This window comes from Herpailurus yagouaroundi, unplaced genomic scaffold (genome assembly GCF_014898765.1).
Source record: "Herpailurus yagouaroundi ecotype Mexico unplaced genomic scaffold, PumYag 199, whole genome shotgun sequence".
NCBI classification, from domain to species: Eukaryota; Metazoa; Chordata; class Mammalia; order Carnivora; family Felidae; genus Herpailurus; species Herpailurus yagouaroundi.
The window spans coordinates 22,135,430-22,162,723 of record NW_024412430.1 but is presented as its reverse complement, the minus strand read 5'-3'; the positions used below and the strand labels follow the sequence as shown (position 1 = coordinate 22,162,723).

Here is a 27,294-nt window from a genome sequence, read left to right as displayed (position 1 = left end):
TCCTTCTTCCCCTTTTCTTCCCTCCCTCTTCTTCCCTCCCCTCCCCCTTCTCCTCCCCTCCCTCCTCCCCCTCTCCTCTCTCCCTCCTCCTACCTTCATCTTCCTCCCCTCCCTCCTCCCCTCCCTCTTCCCCCTTTCCTCCTCCCCTCCTTTTCCTCCCCTCCTCCAATCTTCAGTTACCCCTGCCCATCCCCCCATCCCTCCCCCTCCCCCCCCACACTCTTCCTTGCCCCCTTGTGTGCCCTCCCCACCCCTGTGCACATAGCACATGGCCACCCTGTCACTGTCCTCACCCTTGATATCTGCTGCCATTGTCTCTCAGGCGTCCTTTTCTGATCCTTGGGCTTTCTCTCCTGCTCCCTGCAGGTTATCACATTTTATTTTTTAAGAAAAACAGTAAAAAGTTGTGAAATGTAAGTCCTATTAGAGAGGTATAGAAACAACCACCTAGAAGCAAAGAATTCTCAGAGCAGACCCTGCAAGACCACCTTCCAGCCCGGGACTGGCAGGGGCCCTGACCTCTGCTCCCCTTTTCCTGTGTGGTGACCGTGCATGGGGTGTGGGCTCCGCCTGTCCATTGGATGAGATGCCCTCTGCAGTAATCAGGGAGGGGCCGCTGGAACAGACAGGACCCTGGGAAGAAGGGAACTCAGTGTTCAGGGATGGGGAGAGGTTGCCATGACGTTGCCCAGCAGCTGACCCACCCCCATCCTGAGGAACTCTGGAAGGCCCCTGAGCACTCCCTGCTTCTGGGAGCCTGGACTGCCCCCCCTCCAACAGGTTCAGCCTCACCTGGAGCCACGAGTCTCCGTGGCACCTGGGGGCTCACCAGCGCTTCCACAGGCCTATCTGCGCAGTGCAGAGCCCGGTCTAGAAACTGTTCACTTCTGAGTCTCTCTTGATAGGGGTGTTCACTTTTCATAATGAGAGAAAAAAGAAGCTGTGAATGCTCTGCAGTGAGCTGCGTTCAGGTGTAATCTTCTCTGCTTCCCTGGGAATAAACTATTGCGTGCTGCCCTTGAGGACAGAGCCTGCCCATTGGATAGTATAGTCGGAGAACCTTCTGGAAGGAACGGGGTGGGTCAGGGCCCTGGCGCTTTGTCTCGTGCCTTGCCAGCAGGCCTGCCCTCACCTTGCCCGTCGACCGCCCCTCCTCAGGTACGAGATCAAGGACCTGCTGAGCCACGCCTTCTTCGCAGAGGACACGGGAGTGAGGGTGGAGCTGGCAGAGGAGGACCACGGCAGGAAGTCTACCATCGCCCTGCGGCTCTGGGTTGAGGACCCCAAGAAACTGAAGGGCAAGCCCAAGGACAACGGGGCCATAGAGTTCACCTTTGACCTGGAGAAGGAGACGCCGGATGGCGTGGCTCAGGAGATGGTACCGTGACGCTCGCTTGCCGAGGGCGGGTGGTGGGTCCCGGTAGATGCGGGGTATTGCGCGAAAGCGTGTGGTTTCCAAAGATCAGGGCGAGGTCAGAGCAGGGGTGCGGCCCTATGGCGAGTGTGCAGCGGGGGACTGGGGGCTCCAAGGCAGCACGGCGAGGGGTCCAGTGGGGTCGTGAGGGGTCCCGTAGGGTGGTGGTGAGGGGTCCTGTGGAGCCGTGCAGGGAGGGACTGGGGGCTTGGGTGGATCGGGAAGGGCCCGGGTTTTGACCAGGGTTTTGCTGCTTTTGTGTGAATGTGGCTTTGGTTTGATTGTCCCTTTGTTGCTGAGGGCACTGTGTCCCGCTGCAATGCTGCAGAAGAGGTGTGTGTGTGAGAAAGGAGCTGCTGATTTTTGCTGTAGAAAGTGAGCTTGAGTGAAAATCCGCGTGCTCGCCGCAGGGGAGGTAGCGCTAGGCCGTGCCTCTCGTCGGCACAGAAGCGCACGCCCTCTTTTCCTGCATCTAGCACGCCTGGCAAAATCGTAGTGCCTCCCAGGGTACAGCTCGTGGGTTCTCTAGACTCCCTGGCCCTGGGTGGGTTTTAAGGAGGCGGAAGTGGACTGTGGCTCTGGAGGGTGGGCTGGGAGGCCACGTCATTCCTCGAGCCCCTGCTCGGAGGAGGAAACTGAGGCTGGCTGTGCCGTGTAAGATGTGGGCCACGGGCTGTGGCTCGGCTTTGTGCGCGTAGGGCGCCTGTGAACACAGCACGTGAGGAGTCCGTGGTCTTGTGGGTGCATCGGGGCAGTGGTAGCAGGACGGTTGCTGCACCGCGCCCTGGGTGGTGGCTGGTCCTCTGCTGCTTCCCACACGTACGGTGAGTGTGACATCCTGCTGATGGCCCGGAGCCCAGGACGGGACCACCCTCACCTCCCCAGCTGCTGGTCACATCCCTGGGCCCAGAAGCGGGGCAGCACTGCTGTGAGTAGATCGAACGGGGCTGTGTGGTTCACATGCCCGAGCGGATGTCGGATCGCTAGGTACCGACTTGCAGTTAGTGGGCACGTCAGTGCCCTGACTTCAGGACCCTTGTTCCTCCTTGACCTACAGCGCCGCGGTCCCCTCCCACCTTCCAAAGTTTAAAGCACAAGCATTGACGAGCTGGGTGATGTGCGGGCCGGTGGCCCAGGAGTTGAGGGTCCAGTGCCACATGTCCTGGGGGCCCACAGGGAGAGGGACCTGGCCAGGAGGTAGGCTGTGGCCAGGGGTGGCCCTGCTGGAGATGATGCGGGTCCCTGGGGCTGCCGTGAGGGGTGTGTCTGTCAGGGCCGGCCAGGTCGGGCCGGTGTGGGCACCTCCAGAGGCCTGGGGGCAGGCAGCTGTCTGCCTCCCTGTGAGCCTGGTGGCACCTGCTCCACACACCCGGGGAGCCTCCCTGCCCAGGATGGATTCCGGCGGGAGCCCCACGCAGGTCAAGGGCCACAGCAATGCACGAGGACGACGGACCACTGCACAGATGGATTCCACGTGATGTCGTCTGCCACAGTTGGACCAGGCGCCTCCTCCAGCTCTTCAGTTGTAGGACGGGGTGGTGGCCACACTCGGCCTGAGGCCTTTTTGGGAACACCCACTCTCGTGAGCGACTTCTCCCTTCTCTGCCTCAACACAGAGATGCCCGGCCTCCTCTGTCTCCGGCCCATGCGAGCCCCTGGCCCTTGGCTGGACTTTTTGGGCAGCGTCCGCGCGTTCCCGGTGGAGACCCTAGGGCCCCACGCTTTTTCTGAGGAGCGTCCCACAAGCAGCAGGACATTCTCGCAGACTGCGCATTGCTGTGTTCAGTTAAAGATGATGGAATGATGCATGCCCACTCCACTCCGGGAGCAGGACGAGCTGGTGCCTCGGGAGCTGCCAGTGTCGAGCTGAAAGTGGCTGCGTTTCCAGGGCGGGGTCTGCCTGCGGCTTCGGCTCCTGGCCGGGACCTTCCCGAAGGCCCACCGTAAAACACCAGATCTGACGTCAGGAGCCCCAGTGGGGCAGCGTTTCAGGGCTCACCGCCCCCGGCTGCCCTGGGTGGCCACATACCAACAGCTGTTAATTGAACATGCCTACTTCTTTGCAATGCCAGCGCCCATATCACGGTCTAAAACCAGCCACCTCTAGCAGGTGGCTCACGGGGCATAGGGGACGAGATCGAGATCACCGGGGGTGAGAAGGGCCCGTCCCCTGGGCTGGCTTTGTCCTGGAAGTGATCCCTTGTGAGGACTCCCGGAGAAGGGGCTCGCAGCCTGGCCCAGGCTCCCCGTGTCTGTGCACCCCCTCTTCTGCCTTCACGGCCTTGGTGCAGTCGACATTTCATTGTGGTAAAGAATGGGGCTAAATTTTCCCCATCCGGGAAAAAATAGAAGAAACACCTGAGAGAGGATTGCCAGGGGGTGACCGTGAGGACAGAGATGGAAGGAAAACTGGGCCGTGGGCAGAAAACAGAAGCAGCAGGCAGGTGTGTCCGCGGGGCGCCCTCTTTCGGTGGCCTCTGGCCAGGGCGGCCCTATGGTGGGCTGGCAGGTGAGTGGGCGGCACTGACCTCAGCCCCAGCCCCTCGCGAGAACCCCGGCCGAGTGCCACCACTCACCTCCCGCCCGGGGCCCCAGTCTGGCGGGAGGCTGGCTGCCGAGATGTCTGCGGGATTTTGACGTGGTTTGCTCTGTCCAGCGGGGTTGTTTTCTGAAAAGAGATTGTGAAGTTATCAGTCCCACACTTACAGAAAAGTTGCACACGTACCAAAGAGAACCATTTGACATGGTGTCCAGACCTGATGCCCCGTCACCCCAAATACGCCCGTGTCTCTTCTCCACCGTTCTACTTGGCCACCCCAGCCGTCAGAACTGGGAGAGCCACTCAGGCCTGTTCAGGGTCCCCTGTTGTCTGTCTTTAGTTGTCTTGCCACGAAGGATACATCCGGTGACCACCTGGCGTGGCTCCCTTGTGGTCATGTCAGTGTGTCTGTGGGAGTGCTTGGCGTGGGGCTGTGTCCCCACCAGGGCCAGCCCACTGAGCACGCGCCCTTTGATCGCGTGGTTGAGGGGCGTCTGCCAGCGGTCTCCTATCAAATGATGGGTGGGTGTACCTCGTGACTGTGTCCTCTCCATTTATTTGCGTCTCCATGGACTCACGGTTTTGTTGGTGAGTTACCCATGCCACATAGTACTTTACCCCAGATGCAGCACTGTACACGTGTGTGGTCTCACACTGTCCCTGCGGTCAGGGATCTGGGCGGGTTAGGGGTCCCTCTGGCTCTGGGTCCTCCACGCCATGTGGCCAGGGCGTCATCCAGGGCTGACCGGGGCCGAGGGTCTTTCGGCGTCTGTGTCACTCACCTGGCTGCTGGCAGGCCACTGTTTCCAGCCGGTGGGTTGTTCCATAGGCCACTCGTGACATGGCTTCCCGTGAGCCCGAGATCCACGGGAGGGTGTGGAGGGGCGGACAGAGACCACACATGTGGTGTCCTGTGTAACCTCATACCAGCAGTGACACCTGTCACTCCTGCCGCCACAGGTCACTTGCGCTCCCCGCCACGTGCATTGGTGGATGTGCTCCTCAGGCCATCACGGCGTCACTGTGTGTTTTGATGCCCAGCACGTGTGCCTTTGGACCGTGGAGGTGCTGGGTGCCGGCCCGCGTCCTCCCACGCATCCTTCGTTCCTCGTTCTCTGAGAGTGGCTTGCTTTCAGGCACAGTGAGGTGTCTAGGCCCCTCCTCCTTCTCTTGCCTGAAACCACTGTTCCGTGGGGAGCTCAGCTCTCACACTGGCCAGACTCTGGGCACCACCCCGGGCCCAGCTGGTGTTCTGTGCGCCTGCACACACGCTCACGTGTGCATCTATGCACACGTATGTCTGCTGTATGTTGAAAGCCGTGAGTTCGCTCGTCTCCTGATAGGTGCCAAAAGTTCTGTGCTCTGGCTTTCTCCCTTTCCACACGAGGCTCCCACGGTGATGGGGCAGAGATGGGCCTCCGTTGCTTCGTGGTTTTGCCCTCGGTGTCCTCTGGGAGAGTTGTGACTTTTCCCAGAGATCCGGGGCTCCTTCACAAATGCTCTCCTGGGTTCAGAGTTTTCCGGGCACGGGTGCCCCCGTCCCCCCTTGTCTCAAGTTACACGGTGCACCCCCTTCCCTTTGTGCGTTTTTTTTGGAGAGCTGTCCGGCCAGAGGCAGCTTAGGGTCCCTCCCCTCCCTGCACTCATCCCACGGGCACACGCACCTGCTGCAGCCTCGCTGTCCCAGGAGCGGCACTGTGCAGGTCCAGAGGGCCATGCTTTTTGCAGACAGGCGGGTGAGAGATAGGGTGGGGCCTGAGAGGGGCTTCTGCAGAAATCCTGTGAATGGGAGGTGACTAGTAATGGTGTGGCACCGCCCTTTGCAGATTGAGTCGGGATTCTTCCACGAGAGCGACGTGAAGATTGTGGCCAAGTCCATCCGCGACCGAGTAGCATTGATCCAGTGGCGGCGAGAGAGGATCTGGCCGGCGCTGCAGCCCCTGGAGCAGCGGGACCCAGGCAGCCCCGACAAGGCCAGGGGCCCGCCCGCACCCCTGCAGGTCCAGGTGACCTACCACGCAAAGGCTGGGCCGCCGGAGCCCGAGGAACCCGAGGCAGACCAGCACCTCCTGCCTGCCGCGCTGCCGGCCAGCGCCACCTCCCTGGCCTGTGAGTGCCGTCCTCCCCGCGCCCGCGCCCCCAGCCCGCGCCTCAGGTGTGGACCGCAGGTGCGGGCGAGCGCTCTCCCTGGGGCCGGGGGGCACTGGGGTATCTTTGGCTCGTGGAAGCCTAGCGTCTCGGGACAGACGGGGACAAATGTGCAGAGTGAGCCAGAACCTCCCGTGCCCCAAGCCAGTAGGAGGGAGTGGCTCATCCAGCTACTGCTTCTGTGTGGAGGCCAGTCCTGGCCGCGGGGCCTGGTGGGGGCATCCCCGCCGGACACCACTGCCCTGGGGCCGAGAACGGCTGCAGTCTCCCGTGGTCCTGGCGCTCTCAGCCATGACCTTTGCTGCCAGGATCACATGTCCCCGAGGTTATCTCCCTTCTAGTGCCCGACCTTTGGCACCTTAACCCTGTTTCCCAGGGTATCACTGATGGCTTGTTGGGAATCACGCTGAGTCCCGGATGACTGGGAGAGGGAACAGAGGGTCCCCTGCAAGTCTGGGCAGAAGAACGGCCTGCCTTTGCTGTTAGTAGCCTAAAAATCCAGCTGTGGGCTGAGGGTTGAGGACGTGGCATCTTCCGCCCATTCTGTGAATGAGTGCGGAGTATGACTGTAGCCTACCTGGGCCACGTTTTTAGGCTGTTCGTGTGGAGAGGTCAAAACCTCCTGCTCGATTGATTTAATAGGAGCACGTCATTTATCGTTAAAACAATAGTGACGTTCTTCGAAGTAGGCTACTTAAATTCAAACCAGTAGCTAGCTGCTGCTTAGCGTGCCTGCCTCTGGCTTCCTCCCGACCCGCTGGCGTGCTCTGGAGAAGACGGGCACTGCGTCCTCATCCCACTTTTTGATAAGCCAGCGGTTAATCAACGGGCATAAACTTTGCGTGGGAAAAGGCTCTCTGTATCGGGCACACTTCACACACCAAACACCTGGCTGTTTGAACAGTTTCTAGGCAGGAGAGACACCCGGACCTGGAACGCAGTCTGCCGGGGTCAGCTGTCCCTGCACAGACTCGACCTGCCGTGCAGACACGGATCGCACGGTGGCTCAGCATGGGTGGGGGTTCTGTCTGCAGACACGGTCTCCCTGTCAATCCAGGGCGGTTCTGTGCGTTCATTGTGAGTTCTGTAAAGCAGATAACGTGGTCACGTCGTGTAAAATTCAGACAGTACCAGGGGGTGTGCAGCAGAGGTCAGTTACTGTTCCTCCTTGGAGGCCACTGGTGTTGCCTGTCTCTTAATGGTAACTTCCAGAGATAATGTGTGCATAGAATCATTCACGTGCACCCACACGTATGTGCATATATGCACACGTGTGCATGCAGCAGAACCCACACACATGGGTGTCCACAACGTACTGAGCATACTCGCACACACAAAAGCCGTGTGCTTTGCGAAGGTGAGATGACGGTCCGGGCTGCACACACATCACTGAAAAAGGGACCTGATCTTAAGTAGCAAGGTGGGTGGGCAGATGCATGCATGTCAGAAGGTACAGCAGGTATCATGCTGTGGGGTTCTCCACCACAAGCTGCCCACCTCAGCCCAGATCAAGTTCATTGAGAAGGTGTGGGCCAGCACCCAGTGGCTGCAAGAAGGCGCTTTGTCAGTAGGTTTAAAAGATTTTTTTTTTTAAGTTTACTTATTTATTTTGAGAGAGAGAGAGTGAGAGAGGATGTGAGCAGGGGAGGGGCAGAGAGAGAGGGAGAGAGAATCTCCAGCAGGCTTCCACACTGTCAGCACAGAGCCCAGCTCAGAGCTCGAACCCCTGAACCATGAGATCATGATGTGAGCCCAAATCAAGAGTTAGACGCTTAACCAACTGAGCCACCCAGGTGCCCCTAAATTTTTAATTCTAGAAATAACACATTCCCTTTATTTTTTTTAGGATTAGAATTCAGTGATTCATCACGTACATACAACACCCAGTGTTCATCACAGGTGCCCTCCTCAGTCCCCATACCCCATCCAGCCCATCCCCCACCCACCTCCCTCTGTCAACCCTCAGTTTGTTCTCTATCATCAAGAGTCTTTTGTGGTTTGTTTCGCTCTCTTCTCTGTCCCTCCTTTCATGTATGTTTATCTGTTTTGTTTCTTAAATTCCACATGTGTGAAATCTGACTTATTTCACTTAGCATGATACATTTTCACTCCATCGTTACAAATGATAAGATTTCATTCTTTTTGATGGCTGAGTAATATTCCATTATATATGTATGTGTATATATATATATATATATACACACACATATATACGTACACACACATATATATACATATATGTATGTATGCATATATATATCGTACCTTATCCATTCATTTGCAGTGGGTATTTGGGGTCTCTCCATAGTTTGGGTATTAAACACATTCTGCTTAAGAAAGTAAAATGTTGCATATATGGTTAAAGTTGGTTTATATGAAATTTGCCAAGTCTGTACATACTCTTTTTCTTGTGCACACACTGTGTGTTTCTATGTTTCTGTCTTGTGTGTGTCTGTCTCTATTGCTCTGTCTCTGTGTCTCTGTGTGTCTGTTTCTGCGTGTCTCTCTGTGTCTCTGTGTGTCACTGCATGTCTCTGTGTGTGTCTGTCTCTGTAGGTCTTTCTGCGTGTGTCTCTTTGTATGTCTTTGTCCTCTGTGTCTCTCTCTGCATGTGTCTCTTTACGTCTCTGTGTGTCTGTCTCTGTCTCTAGGTTTGTCTGCATGTGTCTCTGTATGTGTCCGCATCTCTGTCTCTGTGTGCAGGAGGAAATGACCACCAACTGCTCACTGAAAGTCACCACGTGTCTAATGGGTTCTGTGCAGTTATAGACCTTGGGGCTCTCGTGTCCTCCCAGGTTAGAGTGGGCCCTGATGAGCCCCTGGGAAAAAATGACTTTGATGTAAAGCCAGCAGGATTCCCTTTTACTCCATTTGCTTAAATTGCAAATGGACGCAATGCTGGCTCTCCGAGGCGCCCTGTAGACGTGCTTGGTGCTGCGGGTGGGAAGCCACAGTGTCCGTGTACATTCTGGAGTCTGGAAGCAGGAAGCAGAAGGTGCCATTTCAAGCAGGATTTTGTCTTCACCGTTCAGTGGCCTGGCCATGCAGGCGGCCTGTCGTCCCCACAGTGATTCGGTGAGGCGAGCCCGTGGCCACGGGGCCTGTCTGTGCCTGGTGTGTGGGTGGCTCCCTCCGCTGTGGCACTGGTGCGGGGAGCCACCCCCTCTCGGCCTCTCTGCGGGGTGGGGCCTCGCCTGCCCCGTTTTCCAGCTGGGTTATGGGTGGGCCCGTGATGTGAGGGCTGGGCTTGGACTCAGCTTTTCCTGCTTTGTGCTCTTTGTCGTGGTGGTGAAGGTGGTCAGAGTCCCCGCCCCGTAAAATACGGATGAGTGTCGCTTCTGCCACAGGACCCTAGTTTCTAGCCTCTCCTAGCTTCTGTCAGCCTCCTAAGGCCCCTTGCTGAGCTCTCGCTCTCCAGCCGGGCCAGGCAACAGGTGAGGGCCCTGTCTGTGGCCAGGGTGGACACACTTCCTGCAGAGGATGGTGTCAGGTGCCCTCCTGGGTACCCGTGGTGCCCATGGCAGATGGCCCCTGGACCGCATTGGGGTGGGGCGCCAGGGCATCCCCGGGTGGGTTCCAGCCCCTGCCCCCCATCGTCCTGGAGTGATTTGTCTAGAACGACAAGCACTTAAGTGCTCAGGTGACTGAGAAACCTGGCCAGGTCCCGGTTTGCGGGAGAGTGCAGGGGACCGGCTGAGCATCGTGTCTGAGCACCGTCACGGTCCCCAGACCGTGTGTAGAGTGCGTGGGGTGGTGTTTGGGGGTGTCTGCTCTGAGCCGTGCCTTTGTCCTTCCCAGCGGATAGCACGTTCGACAGCGGCCAGGGCTCCACCGTGTACTCGGACTCTCAGAGCAGCCAGCAGAGTGCGGCGCTGGGCTCGCTGGCGGACGCGGCCCCGCCCCCGACTCAGTGCGTGTGCAGTCCCCCGGTGAGCGCGACTGACGGGCCTGTCCTGCCGTACAGCCTGCCCTCGCTGGGGCCCTACCAGCAGCCTGCCGTGGTGAGTCAGCCCCTCCCCCCGTGGCCTAGAGCCCCACGGGCAGCCCAGGCTGCGCCGGCCCGTGGTCAGACCCCGGGGAGGTCCACCCTGCTGGGACGTTGGGGGCTGTGCGCTGAAAGGCCCACTGGGTGGGAGAACAGGAGCGCGGAGCCCAGACCGCAGAGCTTCGCGGCTGTGGCGGAGCTGGCATCGTTTCTAGTAACGACACCGTTGGTTCCGCTTGCGTGTCTGGCCCCGCTGAGGGGGTCGTACGTGTCCCCGGGTAGCTCTCCACTGGTCACCACGCAGCCGTTAAACGTTAGAAGCACGAGGACGGCAGAATTGTGGGGAACGTGTTCAGCCACGGTTGACAAACCTGTAGGGTAACTTGTAAGATGCGGAGACGGAGCCTGATGGGTGAAGCGGGAACAGCCGGGGGGAGGGGGTGGCAGCTGGGGGGGGGGGTCCGAGCTGGCCTTTATTCTTCAATTTGATTTGATTTATGCCCGGATGAACCCCATGCTTCACAGCTGCAGAGCTGGGCTGCGGAGGGGGGTCCAGAGGGAGAGTCAGGCCCCTAGGCCCCCTTCCCAAGGGTCTAGCTGCTGCTGCCTGAGCACCGGTCCCTGTCCTGTGGGCCTGGGCCGTTGGGCAGGTTCAGAAGGTCCCTCTGGAGGGCATTTGTGTCTGCTGAGTCCTGGACTCGTTTCCAGCTCCCGTTTGTGGCTTTGCTGGTTTCATGAGATGAAGTGAAACAGGATTTTAAACGGCAGCAGAAACTCATGTAGGGAAAGGCGATTGTCACCTACAGTGGTGGCAGTTGGCTCTGGGTGGCCCATCCTGCGTGCAGGGCTCCCCCCTGGGCACATGGCTGCGGTTCCTGCATGGTGGCTTCAGGTGAACACGGAGGGGAGCTCATCCCTCCCTGCAGGGCTTTCGTAAAGCATTTACTGTGAAGGACACAGTGAGTGGTGAGGCCTGGCAGTTCCTGTCACCCAGAAAACCAAAGCACTTTCCGAGTCGGCCTCGGACATCTTTCCTGTGTCCAAACCTGTGCCCCCCACAGCCCCCACCTGCATCTCCCACCTCCGTATTTGAAGTAAATCCCAGAAGAGTGTTTTGCCCATAAAGATGTCAGTCTGTACGTCTGCAGGATCAGGATTCTTGAAAACAGAACCTGACAGCATCATTATACCTAAAAATGAGCAAGTGAGCAGCTCTTCCTTAACAGTGTCAGACACCCAGCGCTCAGACTGTGGACTCTGGGTCTTCTGCGCTGCCACTGGCGGTGGGGACTCTGGCGGCCGACTCACTGAAGATCCCGGCTCTGTCCCACTATCTGTTCTCGCTTTCCCGAACCCTGCTTGTGATGTATTTGCGGGTCTGTGTTTCACACGGTCCCATAGATGAAAAGCAAGCTCATTCATATCTCTCTCCCACTGAATGTCCTGGTTCTGCAAAGCCTTTATGGTGTTCTTTTCTCATGATTGCATAATGTCTCATAGACCTGAAGTTCCAGAACATTCCTTGGTTGGGAGTAGTGGCTGTTCTCAGCTTAGGGACCACCACATCTCACTTCTGCCAAGTTCTGTGCCCAGGCGAGTCCCTAAAAGAGTGAGAGGCATATGGGGAGCGGGTGGCAGGTCACTGTGGCTGTGGAGCTCGAGCTGGGTGGGGGGCCTGAGGGCAGCTGGTGAGTGGCTCTCGGTGCTCTCTGCAGCCTGGACTGCCGGGGAGCTCCATCCCACCCCCAGCCCGCCCTCCGCTCCCGCAGCAGCATTTCCCGGAGCCAGCCATAAGTTTTGCTCCCGTGTCGACGGGCCCGGGCCAGCCTGTGCCTGCTGGCCAGCAGGTGAGTGTGGGCTGCCCTTGCTCACAGCCACCACCCTGGATGTGCAGCGAGCTCTGCTGGCCTGGGTCCCCTCTGCTCCTTCTCTGTGGTTGCCCGGCACCTGGGGTGCAGATGGGAGTGGGGTTTATAGATCCATAGCACTTGGAAGAGCCCCGCTTACACAGAATGATGCCCTCAGATATGCGTGTCTCAGGCTCCGGGCTGGGTGTGTGTGTGCATGTTGGGGTGGGGGAGGCTCAGCAGAATGCCGATCTAAGAGAAGCCTCCCCCCGCATTTTTCTCCAGCCTCCTCCACTGGCCCAGCCGGCGCCCTTGCCCCCTGTCCTGGCCCCACCGCCCGTGGGCCCCCTCCAGCCGGTGCCCCCTCATCTGCCGCCCTACCTAGCTCCGACTTCCCAGGTGGTGGCCCCCGCTCAGCTGAAGCCCCTCCAGATGCCGCCAGCACCTCTGCAGCCTCTGCCTCAGGTGCCTGCTCAGGTAAAACCCCCCTCCCCGCACTGCCCTCCACCTTGCCTTCGCCCCCAGCCTGGCTGGCCGCTCCTTGTACTCTGGGCTGTGAGTGCTCATGGGTCCTCGGGATGGGAGCACTCCCTGGGGCTGGGGTGGCCGTGCCCATCTGACCTGGGCGTCTCTCCCAAGTACGTCCGGGACAGAGAGAGGTTCGGCCCGGGGTCAGGGCCACGGGAGTCAGGGTGTAGCACAAAGCTATGGCCACGGTCTATCATGGAGCCACCCAAGGCTGTGCCCGTTGTGAGTCCAGGGCCTCAAATGACCAGGGACACTGGATAGTACATGGTGCTTGGGTGCTGTTGCCGGGGTTAATGCCATCGACGGCGTACCTGTCACGGGCCCATCACACCACGTCGGTGGGATGCAGAAGGGAGCTGTGCCACACATTGAAGTTGTGAGCGTCCCCACGGTTTGCGGAAGCCCATGGGAGAGTCTTGTCACCTGGTCTTGTCCTCAACACAGTCACCGTCTAGTTAAGCTCCTGTTCCCTTTCTGGCGGTAACAGTGTTGAGTGGCTTTTCCAATAGGTAGAAGTTGGCTTGCAGACTTTTGTTGCTTGATAATCGCGGGAAGACTGGCATTATGTGACGATGCTCACATGTTGGCCACTGAAAAGGCTTTAAAGAGAGAATCCGCCGAAATGTGTTAAGTGCTGATTCCAGGAGGCCAGATAGCGGGTGTCTCCAGGATGGAAGACCAGACGCGGAAGGTTCCAGAGCACCGCTGTGGGGCACGGCCCCAGCACGTGGGGGGTCTTGGATATGCTTTCCCCTGAGACAGCCCTCCAGAGTTTGGTCTCCCTGTGAGTGTGTTCAGACTGGGGGGTGTTAGACAAAGTAATTTCGGATCTTGGGGGCCAGTCTGGTGGTGTGGACAGTGCTGGCTTTCGAAGGAAAACGTGTGGAAGCTGCGAAGCCCGGAGTCACTGCTCCAAGCTCTCGAGTCTGAGCTGCCGGCCGGTTCCTTTCTGCAGCAGCTGCCTGGAAGTGCCGGGGCTGGTGGTGGGGGCATCAGGCGGGTGCGGGGTGGGCCGGCGGGGGGCGGGGCGTGCGTGCGAGCGGGTGTCAGGGATGTGTCAGGCGTGCGGAAGGACTGTTAGGGGACTGGCGTGCGTCGGTGGGCGTGGGGCGGGAGGACTCGCATTGGGCGGGTGTGGGGCGGGCGTTGGGCCGAGCGAGCCCTGGTGAGGCTGGCGTGCTCCCGTGTTTTTCAGGTGCCTCCGCTTCCCGTCGGGCCGCCCATTGCGCCCCTGGCCTCCATGGACAGCCTCTCCACAGCTCTGCCTGACCTGCCGGCCGCCACCGGGCCCGCCGTCCCCTCCGTCCCTGCTCCCTCTCAGTATTTCTCTCCCGCCGTCATCTTGCCAAGCCTCCCGCTCAGCGCCGCCGCCGCCGCCCCCCTGCCCGCGTCACCAGCCCTGCCCCTGCAGGCGGTCAAGCTGCCCCACCCCACCGGGGCGCCGCTCGCCGTGCCGTGCCGGACCATTGTGCCAAACGTGGCGGCTACCGCCACCGCCATCCCTCTGCTGGCCGTGGCCCCGCAGGGTGTGGCCGCCCTGTCCATTCACCCGGCCGCTGTGGCTCAGCTCCCGGCCCAGCCCGTGTACCCGGCAGCCTTTCCGCAGATGGTGCCCAGCGACGTCCCGCCTTCTCCCCTCCACGCGGCGCAGAACGTGCGGGCTGCCCCGTCCCAGCCTGCGCCCCCCACGCTGCCGCAGCCCCACCAGCCAAGCGTCACACACCTTCCAGAGCAGGCCGCTGCGGCAGGTGGGGCGGGGAGCCAGGTAATCCACCTGCCACGCAGGGCCCGCCCTCAGGTCCCGGAAGACGGCCTTAGCTGCTGACCCAGAGAGGTTCTCTGGCCTCTGCTTCTCCATAGACCCGGGGGAGGAGGAGGGGTGGGCGAGCGGGCAGTTCTGTCTCTCGGCTGTGGCTTCTCATGCCGCGGGTGGCATGCCTGCTGTATCCAGAATTGCAGCTGCGGGAGTTGGGGTGACTGATGCTTCCACCATTGGGCTCTTTAGAGGGTCAGTGTTAGCTGCTGCTGCTGGTGGTGATGGTGGTGGTGATGAGGATGGGGTCCCTGGCCATGCCTTCTCCAGGCGGGGTCTAGAGCCCGTGTCTCAGCTCCAGGCGGGGCACCTGGGAGCCGGCTAGTGGCTCACCCCCATCCCAGCAGCCAGGGAGCAAGGCAGACGGGGCTCTGAGGAAGCGGACAGGCAGTGCTAAGGGCACACAGCTGTGGGTTTCAGGATGGCCAGAGCAGACAGGGATGACCCCTGGGGTCAGATGGGCACCTTAGGTGGCTTGCTGTGTGGACAGTGAAGGGCTGGCCTTCCCAGGACTCCATGCACCTGTTGGAGCTCTAAGCTGTTTTCCAACCTCACGTGAGGAGGGGAGCGGGAGTGGGGCCTCTCACCTGGGAGCTTGTTACCTGGGGACCTGTCACCTGGGGCCCCCCCCCCCCCCGGGCCCCAAGTCTCAGCAGCTGCGTGGCCGCAGTGAGATATTTGCCTTCTGAGCTAAGATCCCTCTCCTGTGTCCTGGGGCCAGTAGCCCCCCTTGGGCCTCGTGTTGAAGATCTACCCCCAATGCGCGTGGAGGAGCCAGGTGTCACTTTGCACTCTCTAGTCTCGAGTAAGACCGCGCATCTGGAGAGCACACAGGTTCTCCTAGCCGTTGATTCTCAATGCCTGATTTCCAGGAAGGATTTGTTGGTGAAAGAAGGGCTGGTTTGTGTTGACAGCAGGGGGCAGAGGAGATGCAGCAGTCTGGCGCCCAACTGAACAAGCACCTGCCTGGCCCGTTAGTCGGGGTGACATCCGCTCAACCGGTCAGGGCTGTTTGCAGAAAGCCAAGGGTGCCGTGGAGGCCTGGGGTCTGCAGTGTCAGGGCCTGGACTGGTGCCTCTCTGCCTTCTGGCCTGGTGTGTGGGTCGCTGGCTCAGCCGGCAGCTGGGGCAGGCGCCGTGCGCCCACGGGCTGTTGGCCATGCCTGGCGGCCTCCCGGTGTCTGTGGTTTGTGGACGGGCCGGGCTGGCCGCCTCACGGCCTCCCTGTGCTGAGAGAAGACTCCCGTGAACACAGCAGCTGGGGGTCCTTCCGGGGGAGAAGGGGCTGTGGCTTTCACAGCCGATCCCCACGCCAGTGCGCCTAGCAGCGGGCCTTCATGTTCCTGACCTCAACCTGGAGGCAGGGCGCGATGGAGGCCCCCGCTCTTTCACATGGGGGCCCACCTTCCGCCTGTTTTCTCAGCTGTCCCACCGGGAGCTTTTAGAGGGTCTGTGAGGAGCCCAGCCCGTGTCCCGAACCGCCCTCTGCAGGCCGAAGTCCCCGCTCCTCCCACACGTAGCTGACGGAAGGCCGGGGCAGTGTGTGGGTCAGGTCCCTCGGTGGCCCTGGGGAGCCCTGTCCATTGCTGAGTACTGGCCACTATTAGAGCTTCTCAGCTGGACTTAAGTTCGGAAGTGAAGTGTGGTTTTAGGTTTCATGGCACAGAGACGAGGACTTGGAAGTGCCCGCTGTTAGCGGTTACTGCTAAATGTGTGTGTTAACGTGTCCTGGGGCCAGGGGCCAGATTGCAAAGGAACGCCCATCACCCAGCCCTGAGTGGGTGCACCTGCCTGGACCAGGAAGCACCTGCTTTGGCCCAGGACCCCCCCCCCCCCCACCACCACCTCTTGGCGGAGGCATGGCTGGCACTCCAACTGACTTCCCTGTCCCCTGTGCCCCCAGATCTTGCTTGGCCACCCGCCTCCGTACGCTGTGGATGTCACCGCCCAGGTCCCCACGGCACCCGTGCCAGCCGCCATCCTCTCCCCACCTCTGCCCGAAGTGTTGCCGCCTCCTGTCCCCGAGCTGCCTCAGCTCCCCAGCTCCCTGGCCCCCGTGGTGGTGGCGGCCTCTCAGAACTTGCCCGTCCAGACCACGCCGCTCCTGCCGCCCACCTCCCACCCACCACCACCCACCGGGCCCGGGGTCGCCAGCCCCTGCCCGGCCGTGCAGCTGACGGTGGAGCCGGCCCCGGAGGTATGTGCCCCTGCCCCCTGCCCCCCGCACCCCCCCACCCCCCCACCCCTGACCCCAGAAGCCCCCTGAGCAGCGGTCTTAGGTCTCCGCCCTGGAAGTTGGGACACACTCAGGAAGGTGGAAGGGTACCCTGTGACAGCTGCAGGCACTGTTCTTCCGCTCCCGCTAGGAGAGTTGTGGTGCTCCCTCGGGGGGATGGGAAGGCCCGTGTGCTCTCCTGAGGGGATGACCGCAGCGGGGCGGCAAACGGTGCGCCCTTGCTTTCAGGAATTCCGCGAGACGGAAGCTCTCGAGCCTGCCACCTTGTGTGGTCAGCTTCCTGGGCCGGCGAGGTGGGGGACAGCAGGCCGTGTGCAGCCGTGTGGTGGGGAAGCCAGTATAACCCGTCCTCCTGTCCGTGGTCTTGTTTCAGGAGCAGTCCTCTCAGGAGAAGCAGCCCAGCGCCCCACAGAGCTGTGACAGGTACCGGCCCAGCTGGCCCGCGGGCTCCCATGTCCACCCAGACCCTCCCGCACTGCGGCTGCACACAGACCCCTGCCACCCTCTCCCTCGCCGGTCACAGCATCTAGCGGCGTCACCTGTTTCCGAGCCTGACTTGGCGGAGCTTCTCTGAAGTCCTCCAGGGTCTGGGTCCAGGTCCTGGCACCTGTCTGTGGTGCCTAGCATGTACCAGAAAAGGAGGCAGTGGGCAAAGAGTGGGCCAAGTGTGGCCCACGCCCCCAGCCTCCCGACTCCGTGGCTGTTGGCCACCTGTCTTTGCCTACCCATAGAGCTTGTCACGTTGGGGGACGGAACCAGATGCAGGAAGTGCTCATGTGTCCTGGTGTGCCAGCCCCAGGCAGTGCTGTGCAATCCCTCCTCAAACCCTGCTATGGCCCCAGGTGGTTGTTGAGTTCCTGTTGCACAGATGGGGAAACTGAGGCACAGGGGAGGATTTTCTTAATCCTCATGTGTTCCATGAGCCAGCTGGGCCTGAGTCACAGATCAAGAGTCAGAGAGGACAGAGGTCCCGTGTCAGACAGCCCTACGACCCCAGTGCCACTGAGGACAGGCCTTATGGTGGGAGAGGGGGCTGGGGGCCCTGAAGGTGGGATCGGGGCTGGCCTCACATCCTCTAGCTTTTCTGGCTATTTTCTGATCTCGCGTGAGGACTGTCTGCGGGTGGCTGTAACGTTGGGTTTTCACACAGCTACGGAGGCTCCGACGTTCCCTCTGGAAGAGAGATGAGCGACAGCTGTGAGGGTGCATTTGGTGGTGGGAGGCTGGAGGGCAGGGCCGCCCGGAAACATCACCGCAGGTCCACGCGTGCGCGCTCCCGCCAGGAGAGAGCCAGCCGCCCCCGGCTCACCATCCTGAATGTGAGTGGCCCGGCAGGGCAGGCCTGTGGGCACAGGGCTCCCCGGACACGGCCTGCTCGCGGTCTCACCACCCCCGTGTCCTGCAGGTATGTAACACGGGCGACAAGATGGTGGAGTGCCAGCTGGAGACGCACAACCACAAGATGGTGACGTTCAAGTTTGACCTAGACGGGGACGCGCCTGACGAGATCGCCACCTATATGGTGAGGCCAGGTGTCTTCCCCTGACATAGGAAGGCCATCTTCTGCTTCTGCTGTCCCCTGGGGGCGCTGCTGCTGTCACTGAGCCGCCCCTGGGCTGAGTGCGGGGAGGAAGTGAAGTGCATCCGTCAGGGAATATCTCGTGCGGCGAGGCCCACGGCGTGTCCCCCTGAACAGGGCTGCCTGTGACGTTGCAGGTGGAGCACGACTTCATCCTGCAGGCCGAGCGAGAGACGTTCATCGAGCAGATGAAGGACGTCATGGACAAGGCGGAGGATATGCTCAGTGAGGACACGGACGTCGACCGGGGCTCCGACCCCGGGGTGAGCCCGCCGCACCTCAGCACCTGTGGCCTGGGCACTGGGGAGGTGAGTCCTGGGAGGGCCGGGCTGCTGGAGGATCTGCAGGTCACGCGGCTTTGGGTGAGGTGGCCCGGAGGGTGGGCGCTTGTGGCTCAGGGAGGGTCGACCGGGCTCCGGAGGCCCCTTGGGCGGCCACGCTGGGCTCTGCCGGAGGTTCTTGTTCCACGCGGTCTGCTGATGTCTGCTCCTTTACCTCCCAGGAGAGTCGCCAGTCCCAAGCAAACGCCCCCGTGTATCAGCAGAACGGTACGTCTGCCTTCTGGGCCCGCACCTGCCATCCTGACCGACCTCTGGAAGAGGCATTTCTGTCCTTGTCCCTTCTCTGTCTCTTGGGCGTTTGATAAGACCGTGTTGAGCATATCACAAGGGGGTTCGGCCGTGAAACTGGGGGGTTTGCTGGCGGGTGTGGTGAGCACCCCCAGGTGCAAGGATAGCTGACCCTGAGGAGCTGGGTGTGGCCCTGGTGGGGACTGAGCACAGCATGGACTGGCCGCTGCCTCTGTCCCCCCTTTGTTGATGGCATTGCCAACGTTCTGGGAACAAGCCCGTGTTGAGGGTGTTGTGTGAGCCCCAGGCTTCCAGGGAGGAGTCCCCCCAGGCGGGCTGCACATGCCCCCCACTGGTGTGAGAAGAGCAGGTCTGGTGCCAATGGCGAGGGGTCCTGTCAGCCATGGGAGAAATTCACTCTGTCTCTCCTGCTGTTTTGCTCTGCTCTGTAGTTCTGCACACGGGCAAGAGGTGGTTTATCATCTGCCCGGTGGCTGAGCACCCAGCGGCGGAGGCCCCTGAGCCTTCACCGCCACTTCCTCTGAGCTCCGTGCAGCCAGAAGCCAGCCAAGGTAAGAGCAGCCGGAAGTTCCACGCTCTTCTCCCCGGTAGCTTGGCCACTCGGCGTGCCGGCTCAGCCCGCACCGTCACCCCAAAGCCCAGCATGGCTCGTGGACCTCATCAGGTCCACCTGGTTTTCCACCTGGTCAAGGTGGCGCTCAGGCTCGGGCTGCCCTTACTGTCCTCGTGCAGGTGACGCACCCGGCCGCTCAGCTGTGTGCCCAGCGACTCTGACCTTGCTCTCTCTTACCGCTGTGGGCGATGGCTCCCACCTCCTATTTCTTCCCTCTGTGTGGCCCACCTGTAGGACACTCTCCTCCTTACTCCGCTTACTCTGGGGGTGGAGTGGGGGAAAGTCCCTTTCAGTACTAAGACTCTGATTTTAAATTGTCCCCAAGGAGAACTAATACCGATTTGGCCGTGCGGGGACAGATGCCAGCAAGCTTGCCCTTGGGGCGATCGTTAAATCCTTATTCCGTGGTCCCTTGGGAGGCTGAAAATAATCACTTGAACAGATTAAGGTCTAATTCCCTGTAAGCTGGCAGGAGAAAGTTGCCAGTTATGTAATTTGATCTAACTTTATGGCACATGGGTGAAAAATATTTGTAAATCATTTTTCATTTTATATCATGAGCTCCCAGTGACTTCTGTTATACTTCTGAAGGTTTGTTCCCATGGGGAAAAGGTCAGCCTGATAACAGAATCCCAGCACAGCCATAAACAGACCTGGTGACCTCAGGTAAAGGACCTGGCCCACCCTGGATGAGGGGTCAGGGGAACAGCAGCATTGTCTGCAGTGGCTCAGTTTTAAAATAAGAATATGCTTGATTTAATACACACACACCCAGTTAACTAGAGGGAGAAAAACCCTTACAAAGTCAGTTTTCATTGTGGTGCATTGATTCATAGGACGTGCCCAACTTAAACCCTAATTCCCTCATCTGTTCACTGATCTCAGAGAACCTTTGGGAGCCAGTTTCCTTACTTATTTGAAAAAAAAAAAGTAGCTGCTGTCAGGGACAGCAGATTGGTTCATTGGGATGCACCATCCACTGAGGATGAGAGAAGCTGGATGATCGTCAGCTCGAAGGTCCTTGGGCATCACAGGCAGTGCAGATGAGGCCAGGGTCCAGGGGAGGGTGGAGACCCAGGACGTGGGGTAGCCCGGTGCTGGCCCTGCTCCCCTGGAGGCAATTCCCACTCCTGAAAGGTGACTGAGAGGCTGAGGGCTGAAGCTTCAGCAGGCTGGAGAGAAGGCGCGGAGTCCTGCTGGAGAAGTGACAGGCCAGGCAGAGAAAGGAGCCACCTCAGCACGGCGCCTGCATTGGGGTGATGTTGGAGCATGTGCCGTGTGCTCAAGCAGAAGCACGCAGGTTCTCTCTGGAGGAGGGTGGCTCCGTTCTGGACCTCGCGGTCGTGCACCTTTTGAACGCACTACTTGACTCGCGATAAGAAATAGCCAGTCTGGGTGATGTGGAGTCTGCGCACCACAGCGGCCCTTCACTGAGCCTAGCCGCGTGCCGGCACAGCTCTTTGAGACTTGGGGAGTAAGTGGCAACGGGGGGACGGGGGAAGTCAGCCGGAATTCCGGGGATTCCTGGGCTGGTGGTGAGCTTGCGGCCTTTCCCTCTGGTGCCTCCTGGCCTGAGGTCAGGGCAGTGTGCAGCCTGGGAGTGAGTGCTGGGTGCAGACAGGGAGGCCCCGGGAGATGCCCGCTACTCTCCTTGCAGAGCAAGAGAGTGAACAATTTCCTAAAGCACAGAGCGTGGTGTGGGGTCCTCCCTGTCCACCCCCCACCCCCAACATTTCTGAGGGGCAGCAGCAGCAACAGGAACCGACGCGGTGGAAGTGGAGAGGCTTTCTGCTGGGTGGAGCCAGAAGTCGGAGGACAAAGGATACGAAATCAAAATCATTGCTCTTTTCACTTTCTTCTCTCCTGCCACTGGGCTCTGCTCCTCTCAGTTGTTCAAGTGGATGGTTTCAGGGGACTGGAAAGGGGTGTCATGGATCTGAGATACCATGCAAAAGGAGGAGCTTGGGGAGGCATCCCATGAAGTTGTTTACGAACTCCTGGGCTTACCCTCGTCCTGTGTGTGTATGGATCTGATCCTAATTAGCACATGATAAGCTGAGAACTGAGCTGATGGATAGACTGACATTGTAGCCACAGCTCTTAGAAGGTGGATTGTAACTCGCAGCTTGAATCTGACCGGGTTAGTTGTCTGCTAAAGGAAACATCAGCATTTCACCATAGGAGTTAAAGAGATGTAGGGTCTCATGGTATTCAAAATCCAGACGAATGCAGTCCAACCAGTGTAATCCAAATACCCCTCAAATGAAAAACAATAAAAATGCCAGCTTGCGTTGGAAAAAGACCACCAACAATGACAAGACAAAATAGATGTTGGGATGATCTCACAAAGACTTTCAAGAAACAATTGTAAATGTGATCCAACAAGCAATTATAAACGTTCTTGAAACAAATGTTGAAGTGGAAAGTGTTCATGAAGAAAGGGAGTACAAAGAGGAGACAGAAACTTGAAATACCTGGAACTATCTAATCAGAACTTAGAAAAAGATGAACAGAGCTTCACGGACTGTGGAACGGCACGGAGGTTGACTGTTTGTGTCATTGGTCCCAGAAGCAGAAGAGAAGGAGTGCAGTGCTGAGAAAATATTTGAGGAAATAATGCAGAAAACTTCCCAAGTTTGGTGACATTCAGACAAACCTATAGATTGAAGAAGCTGAATGAATCCCAAAAAGGATAAACCCAAAGAAATCCATACCGGGACACATAAACTGCTGAGAAATAGAGAAAGAAAAAACTGTGAAAGCAGCCAGAGAAAAATGATGTATGACCTGGAGGAGAGCAGTGTTTAAATGACTGCAGATTTCTCACCAGAAACTGTGGAGTCCAGAAGGAAGTGGCATGGCATTTCTAAAGCATTGAAGGAAAAAACCTGTCAGCCCAGAATTCTGTTTTCAGAGAGAACACCAAAAAAAAAAAAAAAAAAAAAAATCCAGAAAGAAAAAGAAAAGAAAGAATAAACAAGATTTCTAAAAGAGGGGAACAAGGGACAAACAAATCATAGGTCTACATCTAAACAACAATTGAATTAAATGTAAGTGGTCTTAGCACATCCTTGAAAAGACAGAGATTTGTGAGACTGGGTTAAAAGAAAATTTGACTTAATTGTTATCTATAAGCAACTTCAAATATAATGCTATAGATACATTAAAAGAAAAAGCATAACATGCAGAAACTAATCAAAAGGTCACTGGAATGGCTATTTAATATGCAAAATGGACTTCTAGAGCAAAGAAAATGACCAGGAATAAAAAATAACAAAAACAACATTACAACCTAGAAGAAAAAAAAAAAAGATAAGTTCCTAGAAACACATAATCTTCCAAGACTGAATCACAAAGAAATAGAAAATCTGAGTAGATAGATTATAAGTAATGAAATTGAATCAGTAATTTAAAAACTTCCCAAAAAACAGAAGTCCAGGACCAGATGGCTTCAGGTGAATTCTACCAAGCATTTATTTTATTTATTTTTATCAGAAGGGGAATTTTTTTTATTAAGAAAATAAAAATGAAATAACAAAACACATGCAGTTGAAGTTTTGTGTAGAGAGCAATTTATAGCAAGAAATGCTTATATTATAAAACAAAGGTCTTTAATCAATTATTTATACTTCCACTGTAAGAAACACCTGAAAATAATATAACACTGTCTGTTAACAATAGTGGAATTAAAAGAAAAACTTTTTTGAGCAGTACTCCGTTTTTAATTTTGATATTTAATTTTATTTTAATCACCTGGTGCTCATCATGACAAGTGCACTCCTGAATGCCCATCACCAGTTTCACCCATCTCCCACCCACCTCCCTTCTGGTCACCATCAATTTGTTCTCTAGAGTTAAGAGTCTGTTTCTTGGTTTGCCTTTCTTTCTTTTTCCCTTTGCTCATTTGTTTTTTTACTTAAACTCTACATATGAGTGAAATCACATGGTACTTGTCTTTCTCTGACTGAATTACTTTGCTTAGTGTTCTACTCTAGCTCCATCCATGTTAATTGCAAATGGCAAGATTTCATTCTTTTTTATGGCCGAAATAATATTCCATTGTGTATATGTATGTGTGTGTGTGTGTGTATATATATATATATACACACACCACATCTTCTTTATCCACTCATCAGTTGATGGACATTTGGGCTCTTTCCATATCTTGGCTGTTGTAAATAATGCTACTATAAACATCAGAGTCTATGTATCCCTTTGAGTTAGTGTTTTTGTATTCTTTGGGTAAGTACCCAGTTGTGCAATTACTGGATCATAGGGTAGTTCTATTTTTAACTTTTTGGGGAACTTCTGAACTGTTTTCCGGAGTGGCTGCACCAGTTTGCATTCCCACCAGTAATGCACGGGAGTTTCCCTTTCTACACATTACCACCAGCACTTATTGTTTCTTGTGTTGTTGATCTGAGCCATTCTGAGAGGTGTCAGGTGATACCGTAGTTTTGATTTGCAGTTTCCCTGATAATCAGTGATGATGAGCATCTTTTCGTGTGTCTGTTAGCCATCTGTTATGTCTTCTTTGGAGAAATGTCTGTCTATGTCTTCTGCCCATTTCTTTTCTTTCTTTTTTTTTTTTTTAATTTTTTTTTGACATTTATTTATTATTGAAAGACAGAGAGACAGAGCGTGAGAAGGGGAGGGGCAGAGAGAGAGGGAGACACAGAACCTAAGCAGGCTCCAGGCTCTGAGCTGTCAGCACAGAGCCTGATGCGGGGCTCGAACTCACAAACTGCGAGATCATGACCTGGGCCAATGTTGGCTGCTTAACCGACTGAGCCACCCAGGTGCCCCTCTTCTGCCCATTTCTTAATTGGATTATTTGTTTTTTGGGGTGTTGAGCTTTATAAGTTCTTTGTATATTCCGGATACCAACTCCTCATCAGATATATCATTTGCAAATATCTTCTCCCATTCTACAGGTTGCCTTTTAGTTTTGTTGATTACTTTCCTGTGCAGAAGTTTTTTATTTTGATGTAATCTCAATAGTTTATGTTTGCTTTTATTTCCCTCACCTTGGGAAAGAATCTAGAAAAACTTCGCTATGGCCAATGTCAGAGAAATTAATGCCTGTGCTTACTTCTAGGATTTTTATGGTTTCAGATCTCACATTTAGGTCTTTAATGCATTTTAGTTTATTTTTGTGTAAGGTGTAAGAAAGTGGCCCAGTTTCATTCATTCTTTTGCATGTTGCTGTCCAGTTTTCCCAACACCATTTGTTTTGGGAAAACCAGAGACTGTTTTTCCCATAGGATATTCTTTCCTGCTTTGTCAAAAATTGACCGTATAATTGTGGGTTTATTTCTGGGTTTTCTATTCTGTTCTATTGATTGATGTGTCTGTTTTTGTACCATACTATCTTGATTACTATAGCTTTGTAATGTAACTTGAAGTCCAGAATTGTGATGCCTCCAGGAGCTTAGCTTTTCTTTTTCAAGATTGCTTTGGCTATTCAAGGTCTTCTGCAGTTCCATATAAATTTTAGGATTGTTTGTTCTAGTTTTGTGAAAAATGCAAGTTTTGTGAAAAATGCTGTTGGTATTCTCGTAAGGATTGCATTAAATGTGTAGATTGCTTTTGGTAGTATAGACATTTTAACAATATTTGTTTTTCCAATCCATGAGCATTGGAATGCTTTTCCATTTCTTTGTGTCATCTTCAGTTTCTTTCATCAGTGTTTTATAGCTTTCAGAGTACAGGTCTTTTACTCCTTGGTTAGATTTGTTCCTAGGTATCATCATTTTTGTGCAATCGTAAATGGGATTGATTCTTTGATTTCTCCTTCTGCTTCATTATTGGTGTGTAGAAATGCAACAGATTTCTGTACATTGAGTTTATATCCTGACTTTTCGGAATTCGTGTATCAGCTCTATACATTTTTTGGTGGAGTCTTTCAGGTATACTGTATAGAATATCCTGTCATTTGCAAATAGTGAAAGTCTGACTTCTTCCTTGCTGATTTGGATGCTTTGTATTTCTTTTTGTTGTCTGATTGCCGAGGCTAGGACTTCCATTACTATGTTGACTGAAAGTGGTGAGAGTGGACATCCCTGTCTTTTATTCCTGACCTTAGGGGAAAGGCTGTCAGTTTTTCCCCCTTGAGGATGATGTTAGTTGTATATTTTTCATATATGGCCTTTATTACATTGAGGTATGTTCCCGCTAAACCTACTTTGTTGAGGGTTTTTGTCATGAATGCCTGTTGTGCTTTGTCAGATGCTTTTTCTGCACCTATTGAAATGATCATATGGTTCTTATCCTTCTCTTACTGATGTGATGTATCACATTGATTGGTTTGTGAATGTTGAACCACCCTTTCAGCCCAGCAAGAAGTCCCACTTGATCGTGGTGAATGATTTTTTTTAATGTATTGTTGGATTCGGTTTGCTAGTATTTTGGATGGGGGGGAGTTTTGGATTTATGTTCATCATGGGTGTTGGCTTGTAGTTCTCTTTTTTAGTGGTGTCTTTATCTGGCTTTGGTATTAGGGTAATGTGGCCTCATAGAATGAATTTGGAAGTCTTCCTTCCATTCTATGTTTTGGAATAGTTTGAGAAGAATTCTTAACTTTCCTTTAAATGTTTGGTAAAATTCACCTGTGTGAAGCCATCTGGTCTTGGACTGTTGTTGGGAGTTTTTTGCTTACTGATGCAATTTCATTGTTGGTGATCAGTTTGTTCAAATATTCTATTTCCTCCTGCTTCAGTTTTGGAAGGTTATGTTTCTAGGAATTTATTTATTTCTTCTAGGTTGTCCAATTTTTGGCATATAGTTTTTCATGATACTCTTTTATAATTATTTGTATTTTTGTGGTATTGATATTTATTCTCTCTCATTTTAATTTTATTTTAGTCTTTTTTTTCCCTTGATAAGTGTGGCTAAAGGTTTATCAATTTTATTGATTTTTTTTTTTTTTTTCCAAAGAGCCAGGTCTTAGTTTTATTGATCTGTCCCATTGTTTTTTGGTTTCTAAATCAATTGTTTCTGCTGTAATCTTTATGATTTCCTTCCCTTCTACTGTTTTGGGATTTTGTTTGTTCTTTTTCTACTAACTTAGGTGTAAGGTTAGGTTGTTTATTTGAGATTTTTCTTGCTTCTTGAGATAGGCCTCAAGAAGCCTATTTATTGCTCTGTATCTTCCTCTTAGAACTACCTTTGCTGTATCTCAGGTTTTAGAGCGTTGCATTTTCATTTCCATTTGTTTCCATGTGCTTTCTGATTTCCTCTTTTATTTCCTGGTTGACTTATTTATTATTTAGTAGTGTGTTATTTAACCTTTTAATCTTTCCAGATTTTTTTGTGGTTGACTTCTAGTTTCATAGTGTTGTGGTCATATGACTTCGATCTTTTTGAATTTGTTGAGGCTTGTTTTGTGGCCCAATGTAATTGAATATATTCTGGAGAATGTTCCATGTGCACTTGGAAAGAATGTGTCTTCTGCTGTTTGGGGATGGAGTGTTCTGAATATATCTGTTAAATCCATCTGGCTCAATATGTCACTCAAAGCCATTGTTTCCTTGTTGCTTTTCTGTTTAGATGATCTGTGCATTGATGTAAGTAGGGTATACAGTCCCCTACTATTATTGTATTATTATCGATTAGTTTCTTTATGTTTGTTATTAATTGTTTTATGCATATGGCTGGTCTCATGTCGGGTGCATAAATATTTATAATTATTATATCTTCTTGTTGGATTGTCCTCTTTATTATTATATAATGGCCTTCTTTGCCTCTTGTTACTGTGTTTTAAAGTCTGTTTTGTTCAATATAAGTAATGCTACTCCAGCTTTCTTTTGACATCCATTTGCATGATAAATGTTTCTCCATCCCCTCACATTCAATATGCAGGTGTCTTTAGGTCTGAAATGAGTCTTTTGTAGGCAGCATAGATGGGTCTTGTTTTTTAATCTATTCTGTCACTGTTTGTGTTTTGGTTGGAGCATTTAGTCCATTTACATTCAAAGTAATTATTGATAGATATGTATCTATTG

At 54.6% G+C, this 27,294-nt stretch overlaps 1 protein-coding gene across 1 annotated transcript in view; it reads left to right on the top strand.

The window, feature by feature from the left end:
• The window catches only part of WNK2 (WNK lysine deficient protein kinase 2), a 144,947-nt gene that overhangs the window by 53,975 nt on the left and 63,678 nt on the right, over positions 1-27,294 (top strand). The window contains exons 7-19 of the mRNA XM_040449271.1: positions 1,159-1,378; positions 5,780-6,062; positions 9,900-10,102; positions 11,802-11,933; positions 12,219-12,410; positions 13,657-14,226; positions 16,177-16,470; positions 16,883-16,932; positions 17,660-17,828; positions 17,915-18,031; positions 18,226-18,396; positions 18,591-18,636; positions 19,110-19,229. Coding sequence (XP_040305205.1) covers positions 1,159-1,378; positions 5,780-6,062; positions 9,900-10,102; positions 11,802-11,933; positions 12,219-12,410; positions 13,657-14,226; positions 16,177-16,470; positions 16,883-16,932; positions 17,660-17,828; positions 17,915-18,031; positions 18,226-18,396; positions 18,591-18,636; positions 19,110-19,229 — 2,567 coding nt within the window. The remainder of the gene's footprint in view (positions 1-1,158; positions 1,379-5,779; positions 6,063-9,899; positions 10,103-11,801; positions 11,934-12,218; positions 12,411-13,656; positions 14,227-16,176; positions 16,471-16,882; positions 16,933-17,659; positions 17,829-17,914; positions 18,032-18,225; positions 18,397-18,590; positions 18,637-19,109; positions 19,230-27,294) is intronic.